Below are 23,117 nucleotides of genomic sequence, written 5' to 3' on the forward strand. Positions count from 1 at the left end.
AATCACACCTACTGTACATGATGCATACATTGTAGCTGCTGTGGTTGGCAACGATGTATGTCTTAAGCCAAAGAGACATCAAACAATAATGAAATCAAGTCCATAGCCTTATCCATAGTCAGGTTATGCTTGGTTGAAGGCATCAGTTATTCAGACCGGCAGTCAGTTTGTAGAATATCCATTTAAACTATTTGGAAAGATTTGGGGTTGCTCTGACAACATTTACAGACTTAGCTATGCCTAACCAATACTGCCAAGTTGTCATGGAGGAATAGTGAGGTTAATATTAATTTTGTGTGATATTTTTTGGCAGGAAAGCCCAACCCTCATGTTCACTACTACAATACTGTATAATACAGCACTCACCTATTTCTTCATAAATCTTTTAGAAGTTTGTAAAATTTGCATTGCTGCATCTTTTACACTCTAACTTCTCCTTTTAGCAGGAACTATGGAAGAAGGATAGCAGTTTAATGGCAGTGACCCTTTGTTCTCAAATTTTTGTGTAACTTTGTTTTGATGACTGTTCTAGTAGATCAGCTCAAACTTGTTTTTTATTATTTAGTTTCATTTTATAATTTTTAACCTAATAAGTATGGTGGTTTACTGATGGCCTTTATCAAGTCACACTGTAATGTATCATGTGGCCCAAGAAGCCAATGCACCACACCGTGGGTATACAGTATCGACAGGAAGAAAACATGATTTTCACAGATTCATAGCCTGGACATCCTCTATCTGAATGGAACGAATTTTACACAGGAGTTGCCCACTGGTATGGTAGTTCACATGCCAAATTTGAAGGGACACCCCCAGTTAATTCTGTAGCGAAAATTATTGTACCTTTCTTCATTTCTTTTCTTTTAACTACTTCTGCTTCTTATTTTTGCACTATAACACACAAGTGTGTAATTACTCCAATTGAGCTGAAATTTAGCAAACTTAAAACACCAATTCCAGTACTAAAATTATTTTTTTGTGAATCCAATTAACATTAATGAAGTTATAACCTAATAATTATTTGAATTAAAAAATATTGAGCCTACAGGGTAAATCTTCACAGAATGAGTTGAAAATTAAATTAACCATCATGGAAATGCCTTTTCATGGTTTAGAATGAATTAATATAAAGATCACAGAGATATAATGATCTAATCCAAAACAGCCAAGCTGTAAAAAAAGAGTGCGGCCCTGAGAAAGGCTATGGTGAAAAAAGATGTGAAATCCAAGGTGGCGGCCAAGAAATGGCTGTGATGGTAGGTTAATGGTAAAAATTTTAATAACGACAATTCATGTGAATTTTGTGCCAAGACCAAGCGGCACCAAATTCACCTGAATTGTTGTTATTAAAATTTTTACCATTAACCTACCATCACAGCCATTTCTTGGCCGCCACCTTGGATTTCACATCTTTTTTCACCATAACCTTTCTCAGGGCCGCACTCTTTTTTTACAGCTTGGCTGTTTTGGATTAGATTTCACTTCTTTTTGTATTTGTATACCACAAAGCCGGCCTATGGCTGGCTTTAGGGCTTTTTAACCTGTCATTTTTCCTTTACTACAGGAAGAAGAAAAGATGAAGCAGGATGATTTCTTTGTAGCTGACCTCTCTGCAAGGTGATCCTTCTAGCTGATCTCTCTACCTGATGACTTGCTTGTAGCTCAACTCTCTACAGGGTGATTTGTTTGTAGCTGAACTCTCTACAAGGTAACTTCTTCTAGCTGATCATTCTACAGGGTGATTTGTTTGTCTCTACAGGGCAATTTGTTTGCAGCTGAACTCTCTACATGGTAGTTTCTTTGTAGCTGAACTCTCTACAATGTAACTTCTTCTAGCTGAACTCTCTACAGGGTAACTTGTTTCTAGCTGAACTCTCTACAGGGTGATTTGTTTGTAGCTGAACACTCTACAAGGTAACTTCTTCTAGCTGATCTTTCTACAGGGTGATTTGTTTGTCTCTACAGGGCAATTTGTTTGCAGCTGAACTCTCTACATGGTAGTTTCTTTGTAGCTGAACTCTCTACAATGTAACTTCTTCTAGCTGAACTCCCTACAGGGTAACTTGTTTCTAGCTGAACTCTCTACAGGGTGATTTGTTTGTAGCTGATCATGAACTCTCTACAAGGTAACTTCTTCTAGATGATCTTTCTACAGGGTGATTTGTTTGTAGCTGAACTCTCTACAGGGTGACTTGTTTGTAGTTGAACCCTCTGTAGGGTGATTTGTTTGTAGCTGAACTCTCTACAAGGTAACTTCTTCTAGCTGATCTTTCTACAGGGTGATTTGTTTGTAGCTGAATTCTCTACAGGGCAATTTGTTTGCAGCTGAACTCTCTACATGGTAGTTTCTTTGTAGCTGAACTCTCTACAATGTAACTTCTTCTAGCTGAACTCTCTACAGGGTAACTTGTTTCTAGCTGAACTCTCTACAGGGTGATTTGTTTGTAGCTGATCATGAACTCTCTACAAGGTATCTTCTTCTAGATGATCTTTCTACAGGGTGATTTGTTTGTAGCTGAATTCTCTACAGGGCAATTTGTTTGCAGCTGAACTCTGTACATGGTAGTTTCTTTGTAGCTGAACTCTCTACAATGTAACTTCTTCTAGCAAAACTCTCTACAGTGTGACTTGTTTCTAGCTGAATCCTCTACAGGGTGATTTGTTTGTAGCTAAACTCTCTACAAGGTAACTTCTTCTAGCTGATCTTTCTACAGGGTGATTTGTTTGTAGCTGAATTCTCTACAGGGCAATTTGTTTGCAGCTGAACTCTGTACATGGTAGTTTCTTTGTAGCTGAACTCTCTACAATGTAACTTCTTCTAGCTGAACTCTCTACAGGGTGACTTGTTTCTAGCTGATCTCTCTACAGGGTGACTTGTTTCTAGCTGAACTCTCTACAGGGTGATTTGTTTGTAGCTGAACTCTTTGCATGATTGTTTCTTTGTAACTGAACTCTCTACAATGTGACTTCTTCTAGCTGATCTCTCTACAGGATGACTTGTTTCTAACTGAACTCTCTACAGGGTGATTTATTTGAGCTGAACTCTCTACATGATGGCTTCTTTGTAGCTGAACTCTCTATTAGGTACCTTCTTCTAGCTGATCTGACTACAGGGTGACTTGTTTGTAGCTGAATGCCCTACAGAATAACTTGCAATGTAATATAACTGTGTAAATTATACATGCAGCTGAATGCTTTATTAGGGTGACTGTTCTATTAGAGTATCTCGATCTCGCATTTGCTGCATGTAGTTGCCTTTCGAATCATAACTCAGTGATTTGTAATTCGATTCTTCTGTACTACTGCAAGAACTTTCTATGATGATTATTCCAGCTACATACTGATTTTCAGTTCATTGCTCTAAGCGGTTTGCCTGGTAGACACGAAAACTAATAGTTTTTTTATTCATAAAAATCGATCGCGTAATTTTGACACAGGTTGGGTTTTGTGTCATATCTCCATGGTCTTTATCCCGATTTCTTTCAAACCACAAAAAGGCACTCCTACGATGGTTGCTCCATCTACATATCAATTTTCAACTGATTCCTCCAAGGGGTTTACCCTGTAGGCGTGACAGACCTTCGACCTTATTTTACGCAAATAATCGGTAATAACTCCGTGAATGTTCATTGGATTCCTACCAAAGTTGGTACGGAGATCCGCCTAATGAGCCCTTTAATTGTGCCAAATTTCAGCCCAATCCGAGCACGCATTCGTGTTTTATGGCGAATTTTGCCAAGTATGCGAAATGAAGAAGATGAAGAAGAAAAAAACGAAGAAATTAAAACGAAATTTTGTTCGCTCGTATCTCGGAAATGGCTGGAGCGATTTTCTTCAAATTTGGTATGTAGACTCCCCTAACTGGGCGGCATGTCTCTAGCAAATTTGGTTCCAATCGGGTAAGGGATCACAGAGCTACATAGGTGTGAAAATTGCGTTTTCTTTTTTCCTGTTTATATACTCACGGTGTGGCGCGCCGGCTTCTTGGGCCGCACGACACACTATCGTGTGTCTTGATAGAGACCATGGAGATATAATGCAAAGCCAGGCATATGTAATAATTGTGCGATCAAGTTTCATGAATAAAAGATCCATTAGCTTTCTCACCTACAAGGCAAACTGCTTAGGCGAATGAGTTGAAAATAGCTAGATGTGTAGATGTATTAGTCATCACAGAAAGTCCTTTTGGTGATATAGAGGAATCAAATTAAAACACACCAAGTTATAATGCAAAAACAAACTGTTTGCAGCAATTGTGTGATCAAGATACCCTAAAAGTACAGTCACCATATTAAGGCATTCAGCTATTTTGTTAAGTCTGAGGATACACCTCTCATTTAACTACAAAACAAGTCACATCATCAATGTAACAAGTAATTTTGTAAAAAGTTCAGCTATACAACAAGTCAATCTGTAGTGAGAGTTTAACTACAAACAAGTCACCATGTAGAGAGTTCAGCTACAAACAAGTCACCCTGCAGAGAGTTCAACTACAAACAAGTCACCCTGTAGATAATTTACAGCTATGCAAACAGGTTACCCTGTTGCAGCATACAAGTCATCCTGTAGAGAGTTCAGACGCTAAAAGTTAACCTGTAGGAAGTTTAGCTACATTACAAGTCACTTAGTAAAGATTTCAGCTATGTTGAAAGTAGTGACTACAAACATATCTTTCAGTAGGGAAGGCAACACAAATTTACCTGAATTGTCACTACTAAAATATTTGCCATTAACCTACCATCACAGCAAATTTTGGCTGCTATTTTTGATTTCACAACTCTGACCTTATTGGGGGTTACACAGCTTGGCTGTTTTAGTTTAGACAAAATGCTGTACTAGCCAGCATTAATGGTCTGTCTAGGAAGCATTGCAGTAATCACACTTGGTTGTTTTATAGAAAATTGAGCATAATAATGTGTTTAAAACTAATCTGTAAGATGATTGGTAGGTCAATAATGTTTAAATAATATGGTGTAAAGTAGGTAAAGCTTAATTATGTAATTTTATTTGCTTAATTATTCCCATTCACATTATATGAAAATAATTTTATAATTTTGGGAGAAGATTTTAATAGTATGTACATGTGTATCTTAAAGATGGATAAATAGCTTGTGTCTGGATGTATATTATTTGGCACTGGAAAGGGTAAAAAGCTTTTAGGAAAGTGTGTTCATATGTGTCATATGTGATCATACGTTATGTATTCATGTGCTTGTAACCCAGTCTGGGATATCCAGTCTTATCGCCTATTTAAAATTGCCAGTTTTAAGTATTTAGAGCGTTGTAGCTCACCAATGGTAGAAGCTACGTACATGTACCAAATTTTCACACAATTTACACAAGTTCTTTATCTTCCAGAGCATCCACTGTACAAGTAGCCAACAGCTAAGTTTCCCTCCAGTTTTTGAACCAAGATCAGCTCTATCAAATGAGCTCCAAAAGGGGGTGGGCTTGAGGCTGTTTAAAAATATTAAAGAGAAAGGTGTAGAGATGTATTAGGCCAAGTTATGGGCTATCCAAGTCTCAAAACTGGTTAAAATGAAAGAAAACATACAACACAGGTCTTTATTCAACACCACAGAGCTGTACAGCCACACACAACCATCCCCAAGCTTACCAGAGTCCCATAATGCATGTATGGATCACCATTGGGCTTGGGAAAAGCAGCTAGCAAAAGCAGACCACTCAAGTTTAGCTGATTTTGATGGCGCAATTTGATAGTTTATTAATGTAGCTTTGTGTTCTTGGTGAAAAATATAAATGCTGTCATAAGCAATAAGACCAGTTTTCCCAGATCTCGGCCAGTCACATATTATGTGTTCATGCATGTGGGTATAGTTTGTAGTCGTCTAAGATACTGTATGTTGTGTACATGGGTATACTTGCTTTCTTTATAACTACAAACACTTTCAATCACAATTTCCAGGTTAATTAGTTTGGCTTTAACTTAGAGGCAGCTGCAATTTAGTGACTGAGTAGAAGGGAGAATGCACTGCATACAGTAAGTAAGTGGAGCATAGAGGAGAAGGAAGAGTTTATATATGAGGTGGAATTTACTAATTTTGCATTTACAATTATTACAATGGTAATTACCAATACAGTAGGACAAAGTGGTATGCATGTGGGTGACGATAAACAAGGTATTATTAATGTTGTCCTACTGCAAAAACCCAGGCTGATTGACGACTGATAATCAGAGTTGAATTTCATTTATCAATTTACAATTACATCCTGGATACGTAATGTGTTATTATGGTAACTGCAATTATTTAATCAAGTTGACTTTACCTCAGTGTTATTATGTCACTCAAGTTATTGATCTGCTGAAAACTCCTGACATTGCATGCATACCTTATGACTCATAAATATCATCACATTTTTGTTACAATTATAATTAAAATATACAAGTTTGTTGATTAGATTTAACAAGGGCTGCACTTGATTGCAGCAGTTTTCACATTATATGATCAGGCTTGTGAAAACAGGGAATGTGGACAGACCATACCCTGTCACACAACAGATCATATAACAGAATATTTGCATTCTGTAACTTGTTTAGTAAAGTAAATTACAAGCCCAAAGCATGATGGCATAAAAAGTTATGTGTGATGAAATTTAGGCTTAGTGTAATATTTTACTGTATGTGTCCACATGCCCTGTTTTTACTGGCCCGGTCACAGATATACTATATCAAATCAAAATATTTTCATTTGTTCTATGTATTTCTTTACACAGCTGCTCCAAGAATAAGTCCTCCCTCATCAACATCTAATATAACAACAGTTGCTGGTACTCCCCTCACATTGTCCTGTACTTCAGTCAATTCTCCCCCAGACACATTCACATGGAGGAAGGATAATGGTCCTATAATCAACTCTACTAGTATCACTACACTGACTCATAATAATACAAGTGCAGTGTTCCGTGCTTACTACTTCATTAATAGTGTTACTACAAGTGATAGTGGAACATACACATGTATTGTAACTAATCCTATTGGAACTGATAACAAAACTATCAATGTTACTGTTACTGGTATGTGGACACATAGTGTGCTACTGTACTTGCACTTTCCTTATATATTATAGCAAGAGTTAATTATAGTGTAGGGCTGGTAGGCAGTTCTGAGCAATATAAACTTTATGTACTGTACTGGTGGTATATAGGTACACTGTACTACTTATTGACTCACTTCTGATGATCTCCAATGCATTAGACCGCAACGCTATGAATTATTCTACAAAGTGTAAATACTTGTAGTTCTTCAAATAAAAGGACAGAATCAGTACAGCTTTTCCCTTAGTACAAAATTTTATTAGCTTGTGTGTATGTCATTGTATGTGTATAATTTTTTTGTATGCATATTACAATATTTGTGACCCAGTCTGGGAAAACCGGGCTTATCGCCTATTTTAAAGTATCGAGAAATGCCAGTTTTAAGTATTTGGTGTGTTGTAGCTCACCAATGGTTGAAGCTATGTGTACCCAATTTTCACACGTTTTACATCAACTCCTTACCTTCCAGAGCATCCACTGTACAAGTAGCTAGCAGCTAAGTTTCCCACCATTTTAGATAGTTTTTGAACAGATGTATCAGGCAAGCTCCAAATGGGGTTTGAGGTGGGAGCCTGGAAGGAGAGCCAGAGGCTGTTCAAAAATTATTGAAGAGGAATGTGTAGGGTGAATTAGGTCAAGTTATGAGGCATTCAGGTCTCAAAACTGGCTTAAATGAAAGGGAAATTCACAGCACAGGTCTTTAGTCAATACGACAGAGCTGTAGAAAATTTTTTTTCCTGGGGTATCCAGCACCCCTTGCCCCACCCCTAGCACTAGATGTGTTGAAATGCTAGCCAAAAGAAGGACTAAAAGTAATGGGAAAGGATCGAATTAAGGAAAAGCACCTGACCTTCTATTAAAGCAAGGTCAAGAGTCCTATGGCTAGCTGGGCAGCCACTATGGGAGTGTGCTCCCCTGAGACAAGCAAAACACTGCAGTTTATTGGGAGCACTGTTCACCCCCATAGCAGTGACCGCAGCAGTCTTCAAGCAAGCCGAATGATGCATCTCCAATTAAGGCCTCCCATGACCCTAGAAAACAGCACCAACCGAGAAACCATGACAGCAACGCATTAAACAACCTTTATAGAGCCCCTTGCAGTGGTAAAGGAGGTGAAACAACATGTCCAACAGCCCACGAGATGCAGAGAGAAGGGGGGGCTAATCACTCTAAATCAACTGGATCTTCAAATGGAGGTATACAGCCACATACCCATGCTTACCATAGCTCCATTAAGGCCCTACACCAAATGTACAGATCACCACTGGGCTTGGGAAAAGCAGCCAGCAATAGCAGACCACTCAAGTTTAGTTGATTCTGATTGTGAAATTTGATGGTTTATTCATGTAGCTTTGTGTTCTTGGTGAAAAAGCGAATCTGCAGACATGGGAAATAAGACCAGTTTTCCTAGATCCAGTTACATTTTATTTGTACCACAACATAACAGTAAGTTAGCAGTATCAAAACCACCGAGTACTGGATGGCACTTGGTTTGTTTGTACAAAAACACCATTACATGCAACAAAGACTCAAAACTGTGCTCAGCCATTCTGTCAGAAAATCATGCTCTTTTATACTGTATAGTAAAAAAAAAACTTTGGCGGGAAAAAATGTGTGACGAAACCCCTCTGTTGAAAAAATTGGCGGAAAAAACTTTGGCGATTGAAATAATATTCACCAAAGTTTTTTACCCGGCGCCAAAGTTTTTACTGTACGGTATGGTACGGTACGTAAGGATCTCGGTAAAGGACATATCAAAACTTGTGTAAAATATTCCGGATTTCCGAATGGATTATGCCTGTTTCGTATAAAATAACATTGTCTTCTAAACAAGGTACCATAACTTCCGTGTACTTTGGTTGACAGACACGAAGTTTGGTTTATCAGATTCCTTGATGAAAGGCAATTCGATTCATGTGTAAGCTCTTTGTGTAGTAACAAAGGGAAAGGTAAAAAAGAGCCTTATACCATGAAATTTATGTTTTCAGAATTTCCGTAAAAACACGTGTTTCTAAACATATTTCTGCAAACTAACCTGTTTAACAATTTATACAGTTAGAGTCTTATTAAGCATCCTTCGCTGTATAGAATGATACCAAATTTAGCAATTTTGGTTGAGGATAACAACTTGTAATTATTGAGATTTTCCCCGCCGAGATAATTAAATTTTCCAATAGGTAATAATGTATGGAGTGCGTATTATGTCATCATCAGTAGTAAATAACTGTCGCTATGGTGACATTTTCCCATTTATACGGTCGCAATTGGAAACATAAATTCAAGGGCTTTCCTTTGTTACATGGTGTGCTGTAGAGATTTTGTGAGTTAAAGGTTGTAAATTAGTGTTTTTGTGTGTAATGTAAATGTATTTTGTATTGGACAATGAATGACAAGGAATGATGAGATTTATGATCAGCCTCTTTTACCAAGTTGAGGTTTCAAAAAAGATATTAAATAGATATTAGATTTATTTGATGCGTAATTCTTAATTTTTAAAGGTTTAACCCAGTATTTTAAAAACTTTTAATGTTGACCACCTGAAAATGCTTGATTTGACAAATCCCATACATATGTTTTGATATGATAAAACGACAAGGTGTCAACTCATCAGTTAAGTAATATAGTAAGTGTATAGGTAGCTAGCGTTGTTGTTGTAGCAGTACTTTTGTAGCTACTGATTTAATGATGTGCTAGCAAAGGCGTGCTTCTCTATCTCCTGCAATGCCAAGAGCGGCCATATTTGCTTCTCAGTGAACTCCAGTAGCAGAGGTTATCACTTATATCAAAGTATTTGGCCAAATCCATCATAATACAACAAACTAACTGACATGCGAATGGGAAGTCAGTTGGAAATGCTATCCCAAGGAGTGCTTACAACTGTGGGACACATTCCTAGGAAGATCAAGATCTCCAAAGTCAGCTTGATCTTTATAGCGTGGTGGTACAAGTTGACCTTCATCTCAAATTCTAGTTACTCAGTGCGAGACTCAATGTGCTTGTGTGATCATCTAAAATAATTGGCAAAAAAAACTTTGGAAAATTGAACGCTATTTGCCAACATATTGGCATAATTTTTCATGAATAATCGTTAATGACTTTGTGACTGATTATTGTGTTTAAGCAAAAATTAGTGCTAAGATTTACCTTTAAACTCTTCTTATTTGTGCCATATTTCCTGGCGATACATTTTCACTTTATTGCAGATATTGTATGTTCGTGAAAAGAAGGGAAAAAAGGAACAAATTATGCAAATTTTTGAAGGCTTGGATCTCAGGAATGCTTAGAAAGATTTTACTTAAATCTGGTATGTGGACTACCAAAAGTGAAGTGCATTTCCATCAACAACAAAAATCATCTCACTTCATAAAGGCAACACAGAGCTACAAATGCATGAAAATCACTTTTCAATAACACACTGGTGTGCTGCACCAACTTCTTCGACTGCATCACACACTATCATGCTTGATAGTCTGCCATAAATGCACGTGAACTTATGACAATGCATGTATGTCTTAACCAAACATGACTTATGAATTTGATCACATCGTTTTAAAACTATATGCATAAAATGTACACCTTTGTTGATTAGATTTGTATAACAGGGTGATAACTAATTTCAGGGGTCTTCGTAACATGTGACTGGACCTGTAAAAAAACAGGGCAAGTGGGAATAAACTACTGGTGTTGGGATGGTTACTTATAAAAAGTAACTCATTACTTATTATTAACATATATCCATAAAAATAATACATCGTGTGAACAGCCTTAAGCCATCATGTGTGTAACTATCGTCTTATCACATGGCACAATCGTGTTGTTTGGAAAATGAGTAAATCTCGGTTATAATTGTATTTGAGAGAAGGTAACAGTATTTTCTGGTCAGCTAACTTGGTTCATTAGTTTGAGGTGAGCTTTGTTATTGCTTTCTCACTTCATTGTGGCTAGTTATTACTCAGTGAACTGTAACTTCATTATTTCAGGTAGTAAAATTACTTAATATTTAAGCTGTAATAATAACTTATTACTCAGGTAATGGATTAAATTTATAGGTAAAGTTACTTGAGTTATGTATGTGTTTTGGAAACATATTACTTAGTCACCACAAGGTATATGTAACATGTAACATGTTACCCTCAACACTGCAGACTACACTCTGTCACACTACAGGTCATATCTCAGTACTGGAAAAGAATAATATGCATTCTGTTATTAGTATTACTGTATAATGCCAATTGCATGGTGGCATAAAAGATTATGGGTGTTAAAAGTTAGTCAGCAAATATTATGTGCCCATATGTCCTGTTGTCACAGTTCTGTTCACATAATATATAATTTTAATCAAACTGTTTTTCTTTGTTCTGTGTATTCGTTTGCCCAGTTGCTCCAAGAATACATTCTCCATCATCAACATCTAATATAATAGCAGTTCTTGGTACCACCCTCACATTGTCCTGCACTTCAGTCAATTCTCCCCCAGACACATTCACATGGAGGAAGGATAGTGGTCCAATAGTACAGTCCACTAGTATCACTACACTGACTCATACTAATACTAGTGCAATGTTCCGTGCTGACTACATCATTGATAATGCTACTACAAGTGATAGTGGAACATACACATGTACTGTGACTAATTCCATTGGAACCGATAACAAGACCATCAATGTTACTGTTACTAGTATGTGACCATATGCATAATTATAGTGAGCATGTAAACTTATATCCACACAAAAACAGCCAAGCTGTGATAAACTGGTGTGGCCTCAAAAAGCCTGGGTGAAAAAAGTTGTGAAATCAAAGGTGGCGGCTAAGTAATGGCTGCAATGATGTTAATGCTAAAAAATTTTAATAATGCAGCCATTATTAATTTTTTTTTAGCATAACATCATTGCAGCCATTTCTCAGCCGCCACCTTTGATTTCACAACTTTTTTCACCCAGGCTTTTTAAGGCTGCACCATTCTTTCACAGCTTGGCTGTTTTGTGTGGATTTCACTTCTTTTTGTACTTTATAAGACCCCAAAACCAGCCTATGGCTGACTTTGAAGTTTGTTTTTACTCACATTTCGTCTTTTCTATGTAGATACAATGATGATTATTGAAGACAGACTTATAAATTTATTTCATTGCATGATTTAATTCAATATTTGAAAATATTATTGTAATTCTCTAATAAAGTGCACATTGTTTTGAGGACTTCTAATAGAACATACATAGAATGTTCTAGAACAATCTAGTATCTATTGGTAGATCTATGAAATTACAAATGTTTGATTACAATCACATTTCAACTAGAAATTTCATTTATAAAGCAGAAATTAAGTGAGGTGATCAGCCAAGGTAGCAGTGGAAAGGATGCAGGTGTTAGGTATGGAGGTCCCTGGTTCGAACACTGGTAAGTCTTTTTCCCCCCGACATTTTTTACACACATTTTTAACCCCGCGGTGACTGCTCTATTAGAGTATGTCAATCCCCCGATTTTACACTTGCTTAGTTTTTGCTTTATAACTTTGTCACCGTAACTCTATTGCTATTCAAACTATCAAAAGGCACTGCTACGATGATCAGCCTATCTACATACCAATTTTCAAGTTATTTTTATACTCGGTTTACCCTGTAGCCGTGACAGAAATTTGATCTTATTTACATGAATAAACGCTCATAACTCCTTGAATATTCCTCAGATTCACAACAAACATGGTATGTGAATCCACCGTTACATGCTCTTCATCTGTGCCAAAGATTGAGGCAATCGAGTTACACATTTGCATTTTTATAGCAATTTTTGCAAAGTGTGCAAAAAGAAATCGAAGCTCCAGTAGCTCCCGTACGGCATAAGAAGAAAAAAATTAACTTAAAATGAAAATTTGAACACCCATATCTCATAAATGGCTGTTGTGAATTTAATCAAATTTGCTGTGTGGCGTACCCTACCTGGGAGACAGCTACTGTATAATGCAAAAATGGTGTGCTTTGGAGAAGGGGCCATGGAGCTATGCATGCATGAAAAGGCTGTCACAAGTTTCTTTCTTCCTGTTAATATACTCACGGTGTGGTCACTGACTTTCTTGGCCGCACAACACACTACCGTGTGTCTTGATAATAATAGCAGTGGCAGATCTAGATGGATTTCTATGGTTTTTGATAGCAACTCCCTTTTAAATTTAGCTGAGTGGCAGTGTAACCTGTTTGATTATTGTTGTATTGACAATTTGTCACAGTAAATAACTATAACCACTGTACTTCAGTAGTATGCAGTTGCACTTAAAAACTAACACCACTTAAAGTTATTAAACCATCAGCAACACTTCACTTTTCAACTCCCACTGCATTAAATATGATTGAGATACCTGCTCTAAGAGCAGTCAAGTACTACTGCAATACAGCAATCAAAGCTCCAGCTTATAGTCACAATTTTTACTCTATAGTTAACTATGTATTATAGTATTTATAACCATTGGATTTATTGTAACTGTTAACTAAAAGTAGCCTAAAATCTGATCTCATAGCTTCTTAAATCTCAAACATTTCTGGAGAAATGTCCTCAGATTCCTTATTTTTTCAGGTATACAAACTTTCAGAAACCCCTTTTAATATCCCCAGTCCACCACTGATTAGTGCAGGCTGTGCTGAGTAATATGAATTCTACGTAGTGGTGATTGTACATTGAGATACTTTGCTTTAAATTCTAGCAATGACCAATGTATTTTAGATTGTAACACCATCTACATATTGTAAATTCTTATAGTTCTGCAAATAAAAAGGATAGAATGGGAAGCTACCAAATAGTATTTAAATTAAAACTCATAATAAATATAGGAAATCAGCAAATAAGAAAGAGCTTATCCTTTAGTACTGTACATAATTTTAATTAACTTGTGTGTACGTATGTGTACAATATACTGTAAGGGAATGGTATGTGGCATAATATTTTATTTGTACCGCAGTGCTAAGACAAAACTACTGATTACAAAACTACTTAGTTTACTAGTACTTTGTCTAGTTAGTCTACTAAAATACTAGGTTTGTTTGTACAGTAGCAAGTACAATATTTCATGTAGCTTTGTGTTCTTGGTGAAAAAACGAATCTGCTGACTTGGCAATAAGACCAGTTTCCCAGATCCAGTCACATTTTATTTGTACCACAACATAACAGTAAGGTAGCAGTATCAAAACCACTCAATAAATACAAGTATGTACTGGATGGCACTTAGTTTGCTTGTATAACATCACCATTACATGTAGCAAAGACTCAAAACTGTGCTCAGCCATTCTGTAAAAAATCGTGCCCTTTTATAACCTAATATTGCGCTGCTATATTTACTTCAATAGTGCATCTATTTATATTATGTCAAATCATTTCCACAAGTGCTATTGGGAAATAAATCATAGGGTACATGGCTGAGAAGCTAATATGTGACTGGATTTTGGAAAATCACCCTTATGGGTGCATACTTGATTCAGAGAAAAACGTATTTTAATAAATTAAAGCTTTGTTACTCACCAGCCTTGGCAGCTACACGTTTGGATTTTTTAGCAAAGATGGAGCAATTCACAACCTTTAAGAGCAGCTAGTGGCCAAGGTAATCCCTGTAGAGTTTCCCGCCATTTTAGATAGGTTTTTTCACCAGTGTTGTTGTATCACGAGTCCTCAAAAAGGGGTGGAGGGTGGCGGGGTGGGGCGGGCAAGAGATAGACTACAAAATGGACGAGAATAGTAAATGAAGGCACCAGACCACAAAACAGCCTGTCTGAGGCAGAGAATAGACTGAATTCTCGCAAAACAGACATACATCACACATTCAGCTCCCTGCTCGTCTGTCCACAGTGCATGAACCCCCCAAAGCACTTCCCTGTTGTTCACAGACCTGTACAGATGTCTGGGGTGGTTATACAGGCTGCCAGAGAATGGTCCACCAAAAGCAGACCCAACAATTTGAAGGCAAGTTTGATATGGAAATTGTTAGCCTGATAGTGCAGCAACTTCATGCTGGTGTTATCTCACTTTTGCCTTTTGCGCCCATATGGTTGATTTTGCTAAATCCAGTCACATATACAGTAACATGAGAGAGCCATTTTACTGCTAAAGTGGGTGTTTTTTTAAGGATGAGCAAACTACATAATAAAATTGTTATAAATATTTTGTGAAATATTCCTATATAGTGAAGTATGGTATATACGTAATTTATTTACTAGCTTTCATGTAACAGTTACTAGTTCAGCTGCTGGTGTTCAGTCTGTTGTACTGTACAACTCTTCTACAACCAAGCCTTTTGATTAGTGCAATCTTTATAAAGCTCAATAATTTTCGCATAACTTTACTGATTACTGAGTACTTGTATTGGTTAGTGTGACCCAGCTGTTATTAGGGGCTGTTGACAATTGCATTAAACTGGACATGCCATGTTGCCATAATTCTACTATATAGCTTTAAGCTTTATAAACTTGAGTTTGTTCATTTATATAAAAATATAATGCTCTACACACTTCAAGACATTTGATTATAAGTAAGTGCAAGTTACATACTGTAAATACATACACCTTTTTGTTAATGTTACCACTCATAAATCAAAAATTAATGGTTTATGAGGTTTTATGTACTTAGCAATTTCTTTTCCTTTCCTTATCAAAATTATTATGTACATTGTTTCTACCATAGATTTAGTACATTAATAAAATATAATAATATAAAATGCTACTTCACAGCTCCTACAGTCACCATAGTCAGTAATCCAGCTGGTACTCCAGTTAGTGGATCTACTAACACATTTGACTATCCTATATTGAGTAGTGTCACTTTGACATGTATGGTGGACCCCTCACCATCAACCACTATCACCTACCAGTGGAACACTACAGGATGTTACACTAATATCAAATACAATGATGGTAAACCAGGATGTTTTCCTCATGACCAGACAGCACAAAATGTAACAGATAATGCTGTAACTGCAGAGGATGCTGGTACTATCACTTGTACTGCAGTTATTGGTGGAACTGGATATTCCAGTAAACCATTCACTTTACATGTATCAGGTACAGTGCAACGGTTACATATTGTGATATATATTTTGATATATAAAGGGCAGTGTATAAGGTAGAATTGTTGTAGTGTTTAAAAGAGAAGTAAAAATTGAGATGTAGTAATAAGAAATCAATATATATACTGGCAAGTAGATAACTAAAGAAGGAAAGGTTGATTCAGGATAAACATTGTCAAGATTGTGACTTACACAACTGTACTGTATGACTCATACAGTACAGTTATGTGAATAATTGGTTCTGTATGAACAATACTGAATACATTGGCCCATGCAAAGTACATGCATACTTATTACAATAGTACTGCATCTTACTTACTGTTCTGCATATTATAAATAGCCAATGTCTGTAACTATCCATGGCATTGCTGGATCATTGCCTTGCACCGTCCTTGTGGCCATCCTTATGATTTACACCTTGTCTCATGGAAGAAAGTACATGAGTGCACATGTTCTGATAGATTTTATATAGCTCATATCTGCCTACTTTCTGTTTTTTGATACAGCTGCATGCAATAAAGTGCTGAGACTCACACAGACACATGTATACACTATTGCTAGCTCATAATAGAATTGGTTACTGAGGGTCAAGGATGGCATTACATATCAGGCACTTTAATGCTGGAAGCAAAAACTCTGATTTCAAATTTAGCTGTTGTTCAGTTATTTGTTTCTATTTGTGAGAAATCACCTGTTCATTCCCATGGCTTTTTGCATGTGATATTTCAAGTGCGTTGTTGCATGCAAGATGTTATTGCATGTATGATATTGCATGTGTGATATCATAGGTGTGTTGTTGCATGTGTGATTTTGCATGTGTGATATTACAGGTGTGCTGTTGTATGAGCGATATTGCTTGCACGCTGTTGCACGTGTGAGATTGCAAGCTTACAGCTGCAACCAGGCTTGTTACCATCCTTATAATTTGCACCTAGCCTAAAATGCCTCATGGAGACAAGTATGTGAGTGCATATGTTTTTGATAGATTCTTTGATAGCTTATATCTGCCTGCTTGCTGTTTCTGATGATTGACAAAATAACACAGTTGCCTAAATTAGCTGTTGCCTATTTATTTGCTTCTGTTTGTGAGCTGGTGTCTTCTGCTCATTCCTATGGTTTGCATGGATGTTGTTGGAAACACTCTAATAGAGCAGCCACAATACACTAAAATACTCTAATAAAACAGTCATGAATGTTATTTCCCTAGGAGCCTGCATGTGTTTCATGCATGTTGTTTCATACATGTTAATTTGCATTATATTACATGTCTTGACGTTGGATGCTGTTATTGCTACTACTTGATAGTGGTACCATCCCTTTTACTGCAATTATTGGTGGCACTGAATATATCCAGTAAATCATTTACTCTTCATGTATCAGGTTTAGTACAAAGTTATCCAATGAGATATTTGATGTGTTACTGTACATCGTAATTTGATGGATTCATCTCACTGTAGTAGTTTGTAAACTTTTATTCTCCACGTTATTGTAACTGCTTTACAAAGCAGTGTAATGACTCTTAAATAGGTGACAGGATTGATTGCAGAGGTGCTTCTTCTACTATTATTCATTTGTAGCTCTGTGTAATGGGCTGAAATCCTGAAAGCAAAGCGTAATGGCCACTTCAGTTTTGAGTCAGTAATTGATAGTTGGGGCATGTGTTCAGTCAAAAACATTACCTCTGGTGCCATCCTGTGGTATGTGTGGGTTCACCAGTCATAATAATGCAAAACAAGTATAAGGAAAATTAAGAGTTTTAAGTTTGATTAGGGATCATACAAAAATTAGAAAGCAGCATGAATAATTCTCTTTGATGTTGACACAGTTAATGAGGTTATTATTACCACTTAGAGACCTGAGGTTAGGGCTCTAAGTTTCATTTAGAGACCTGTTGTCACGTGAGACTGTTATGGTAAATTCAACAACACTTCAAAGAGTTTTCTATGTCACTGATTTAATTAGTGGTTGTATGGTTAAGTGAGATTTGGGTTTTTACCGTCATCAGCCATACCAGCACTTGACCAAGCTAGCTGTCAAACCGAGTGAGCCAGCTGCTTGATGCATATTACAGCTACCCCAGCAATGTTCCACATCACAACTAGCTAGCCATCAGTGAAACTACTGGTGTTGCCGAGTTTACAGCAAGCATGTTTGCGTTCTTGTGCTTGTCAGCACTGTCGCCATTAGACCATCAACACACTTCAGCTGTGTTATTGCACCTGTTTGTAACATTTGTCGCTTCATGGCCAGTTATCATAAAGCTTGTCGCTTCGTGGCCAGCTGTTATAAAGCTTGTCACTTCGTGGCTAGTTGTAATAAAGCTTGTCACTTCGTGGCCAGTTGTTATAAAACGTATCGCTTCGTGGCCAGTTGTTATAAAGCTTGTCGCTTCGTGGCCAGTTGTAGTAAAGCTTGTCGCTTCGTGGCCAGTTGTGAAGCTTGTCGCTTCGTGGCCAGTTGTAATAAAGCTTGTCCCTTCGTGGCCAGTTGTAATAAAGCTTGTCGCTTCGTGGCCAGCTTGTATTAGCTAGTAAAGAAGCCTTAGAACTAAATAACAGCTGCTAAAACAACACTAAGCCGCGGTACACGCGAACACGCTGTAAAGGACCTTACCTAGCGTGACTCTGCGCTTCTTTCGTCAGTGCTGGTAACGAGCTGCTTTCTAAATAGGTTAGATACCCACTGTAGGTTTTTAGTAGGTTGAAACCCTTGTGCTTGGTTTGGAACCTCGGCGGGCATTAATTACTGAGTGACCTCGGCTGCGCATCGGTCATTAATTAATGCCACACCTCGGTGACCAAACCGCGCCCTCGGGTTGACCCTACGAAAAAACCTCCAGTGGGTATCTAACATACACAAAGTATGGAAACAAGGGAGGTCATTTACAGCTGTAGATATACTAGTAGACATTTAATCCCTAATTCAGTCATGGGTATAGACTGAATCAGGGATTACATGTCCACAAGTATACCTGGAGATGTAAGTGGCCTCCCTTGTTTCCCTACTTTTCTTTTCTATGATCTCCAATCAAACTTAAAATTTTTACTAATACCTTATCAATGCAAGCTGAAACTTGCACCACCAGCAATGGATGAATCATACTGGGTGATTTTTTCTATATCCTCTTTCCTCACCTCAGATAAACTTGAAATCAGCGAAAAATGATCAACTCATAATGACTGTCTTTCCAACTCAATAATGTATAGGATCCAGAAGCAATGGAAGGCTTTAATAAATTGTATGCACAATGCTACACAGTGCATGGAACATGCTAATCAGGACACTAGGGCACCTGCATATTCTGGAAACCTGGTAATGGTCCCAAAGTATCCCTTAACATAAACTAGCAAGGAATATCTGGACACGTTGATAATCAAGACACTTTTGGTCAGTCACAAGGTGTCCTTAGTATAGAAATTTTACTGTATGCCAAGCGTGTTGACATGCAGACATTCATACCTGTTGTTTAAAGGTACAGCACTCAACCAAGGTAATACTGTACTACATGAGTATAGTAAAAAAGTAATACTGCCTAATATTTATTATTTTTACACATAAAAATGTTGTACTATCAGATTTCCTTATATTTGAGAACAGAAATGACTGTGTGCAGTGCTTTTAACATTAATAAATTCAATTTTCACTCTGATTGACTGATTTATTAATTGTCTCTGAATTAAAGTCTTATTATGTGTTAGCTACATGTATATCAATTACATATCATTTACAGGTGTAGTTATGACTGATGGCAATGACAATATCTATGGCGATTACTCATACACTACTATAAGTTCTATATAAAGTCGCCTGGTAGCTAGTTGTGTAACTGGGCTAGGTCCTAGTGATGGTTCTCTCAATGGAGCCTTGGGTGGGTGGCACTTTAATGGAAACAGATTACCTCATGTGTCATGTATGGCTACTGACCGTGTGATCCAACCCAATGGAGCAAATATTGCAAATTTTGTTGGAATGATAAACATACGTCAGTGTGAAGTTGGAGTATTTGCTACAACAGCAGAAGGTGTTTATTCATGTAGAACATTGAACAGCTCAAAGATGTATGAGACCATGAAATTGGGTGTGTATTACAATGAAAGGAGTAAGTTATATATTATTGATATTGTTTAAGAGAAAAATAAACAATTAAGCATGTACATATGTTATGTAGATGCAGTTCCCTTCTCCAAATGTAATGATTTTTACATCAAACTTTTCTGCTATATTTGTTTGTACACCTACACACTTAATTAAGCAAAGTTACCTTGAGATACTGTAAGTACAACATGTGCTCTTTAGGGTTATGAATCTAACTGAGTTTGATCCAAAGTCCAAGGTCTAAGACCAAGGAAAATTTTATAGTACATATACAATACAGGAAAATAATTATAAATTTGTTTTTTACAGGGATACCTCAAATACATTAAAATAGCAGTGTAAACAAAGCATAGGATACATATACTTTGTAAATGAATTCATAGAAGAAAAAATTCATCCACAGCATGTTAACCTCCCAAACTCAATAATATGTCACCATTGTGGTACCAGATTCAAAGATTGCTGTTGTAATTTTTGTTGTACATGTATGCATGGTATGTTCAGTACTATGACATGACCAAATTTAGTCACATTTATTGCAATGCATTCATTGGCTTAGAATTGTTTTTATTTTGTTCCCTACAGGTGCTCCAGTTATAGACCTCCCTTCAAAATCTAATATCACTGTCAATGTTGGTTCTCCCCTCATATTATCCTGTACCTCACGAGGTTCTCCCCCAGACACATTCACATGGAGGAAGGATAGTGGTCCAATAGTACAGTCCACTAGTATCACTACAGTGACACACACTACTGTAAATGCAGTGTTCCGTGCTGACTACTCCATTGATAGTGTTGCTACAAGTGATAGTGGAACATACACATGTACTGTGACTAATCCTATTGGAACTGATACATCCATCATCAGTGTTAATGTTATCGGTATGTATGGCTTTATTAATGTGAAACATCGATGCTATACTTATTGTATTGTATTTATTAATGTATATCTTCTATAAGAGGAAAATGTACATATTTTGATAATAAATTAATTGACATGATCAGTTATAAAAATAACTGTTACAATTCCTTTTTAAAGTTTGTGTAACCCGATTTGATTATAGCCTCAATTTACTAACTCATAACTTGCCTTGTGAATAAGGTATGTATTATGTGATCATAGAATTGTCACACTCATCTACAATATGTATACGTATAAGTGACCTGGTCTGACAAAACAGTCTTATAGCCTTACTAGATATCCAATTTGATAACTCAAAACTTTCTGTGCCTTACTTTTATCTAATTACAATTTTGCCACATGTAACATTAAGCTGACCAACTAGAAGAAGCAACCTTGTACAAGTGTAGCCAATTTATTTCACATCTGTAACTATAGCAATATTTGACTAGTTTTGCATGTTATATTTGTCATGAGTTCTACATATTTACAAGTTAATTTTTTTGAATTGCTGTATAACTACTTTTCTGCCTATGCAATTCCAGGTCCTGTTATATTTAGTGAAGGAGAAAAAGTTGAACATCAATCAATGATTAATGATTTTACTATCAATAACAAATTGACTCTAATGTGTGCTTCTATTAATGAATCTGATATGGTTAAATGGGAAGTGTTCAATCAAACAGGAACTGTATTGACTAACATATCCAGTGTTTCTTCAACAACAATAATACATTTTACAAATGCGAGTGAGGATTATACATCTCATGTAAAGTGCATATTAATGAGTAACAAATCTGTCCATCAAGATGTGTTCATCACCAAACGTAAGTTGCTACATATATGATGCACCATAAATGTTATATGTAGTATACATGTACCTTATTATTACATAGAAAATCCATTCTATAAGTTGTTAACTAACAACAGCTTAGTAGTAGCATTGGGTAGTAGTCCAGTCATCAGTATTATCATTGCCATTGATTCTGATGGTACAAGATCACAACAGGATAATGCCACTAACTCTTTAGTGTTCACTCATACTAGTAATAATGGTGATGTAGTAAATGTGGATGGACTTGAACAAGATCCTGTTAACTTTCAGTTGTACCATTACACATTTCCACCAGTACAGAGAAGTAGTGTTGGCACTTACACAATAACGTCAGGTATGTAAGAAATACGTTAATTTATACAGTACAATACACACCTGTAGCTTTAGTAGAGTGTTCCTTTGATTGCTGACAATATGTATTCAATTATCATAGTACAATCATTTTGCCCTAACTATTCATAATCTTTCTTTACTTCCCTTAAGCATTGTTTATACTGTACTCTCTGTAAACCATAAAAATACAATTGTGACCGGATCTGCAAAAAGGGATCTTATAGCCTTTCCAGTTGCATATACTTGGCAACCCATACCTTTACTTGTGAAAATAGTACCACCCTTAAATGTGGTCACTAAATACCTCTAGCATGGCACTAATGTTTGGTGTAATTTGAAGGTGTTAGGTTTCACACATGATGAGTTATGATCAATCAAACTTGAGGATTTGGAAAGGCTATAAGACACCTTTATACAGATCTGGTCAAAATTTTATCGGAATGTGATCACAAAACCCATTGAAATAACTAAATATAGATGTAAGGATACAGCAGTTGTATTCGTTGTGATAACCGTAGGTCCTGTGTTCACAATTCTACATAATATATCAAAAAGTAATCTCACAGCACATTTCAATTAAGTACATATATAGGTGAGCTTACTAAAAGCAAGATCAAAATTATTCTACTTTATAAGAATTATCTGAGTTAATGTGGCAGGTAGTTTGACAAAATGTTATGGTGAAATAATAGTACAGAGGTCAATAAGAAGAGGTTTAAGTTCAACTCAAGTACTGACGCTTTTATTTCTTGCATGTACAGTCTAGGTGTGGGAATTTGTTTACATCCGGTTGAAGAAATAGTTTAGTAAGATCCTTTTGGGTGTTCTATTAGAGTAGTTGACTGTAGTATTAGAGT

General features: G+C 36.6%; 1 protein-coding gene across 1 annotated transcript in view; it reads left to right on the forward strand.

Moving 5' to 3' along the window:
* Positions 1–23,117, forward strand: part of LOC136253748 (hemicentin-1-like) — a 74,270-nt gene that overhangs the window by 28,773 nt on the left and 22,380 nt on the right. Inside the window, exons 6-12 of the mRNA XM_066046407.1 lie at positions 6,736–7,035; positions 11,435–11,734; positions 15,762–16,091; positions 19,911–20,195; positions 20,777–21,073; positions 21,638–21,919; positions 21,989–22,261. Of these exons, the coding sequence (XP_065902479.1) occupies positions 6,736–7,035; positions 11,435–11,734; positions 15,762–16,091; positions 19,911–20,195; positions 20,777–21,073; positions 21,638–21,919; positions 21,989–22,261 (2,067 nt within the window). The remainder of the gene's footprint in view (positions 1–6,735; positions 7,036–11,434; positions 11,735–15,761; positions 16,092–19,910; positions 20,196–20,776; positions 21,074–21,637; positions 21,920–21,988; positions 22,262–23,117) is intronic.

Source organism: Dysidea avara, chromosome 4, assembly GCF_963678975.1.
Source record: "Dysidea avara chromosome 4, odDysAvar1.4, whole genome shotgun sequence".
Lineage (NCBI taxonomy): Eukaryota > Metazoa > Porifera > Demospongiae > Dictyoceratida > Dysideidae > Dysidea > Dysidea avara.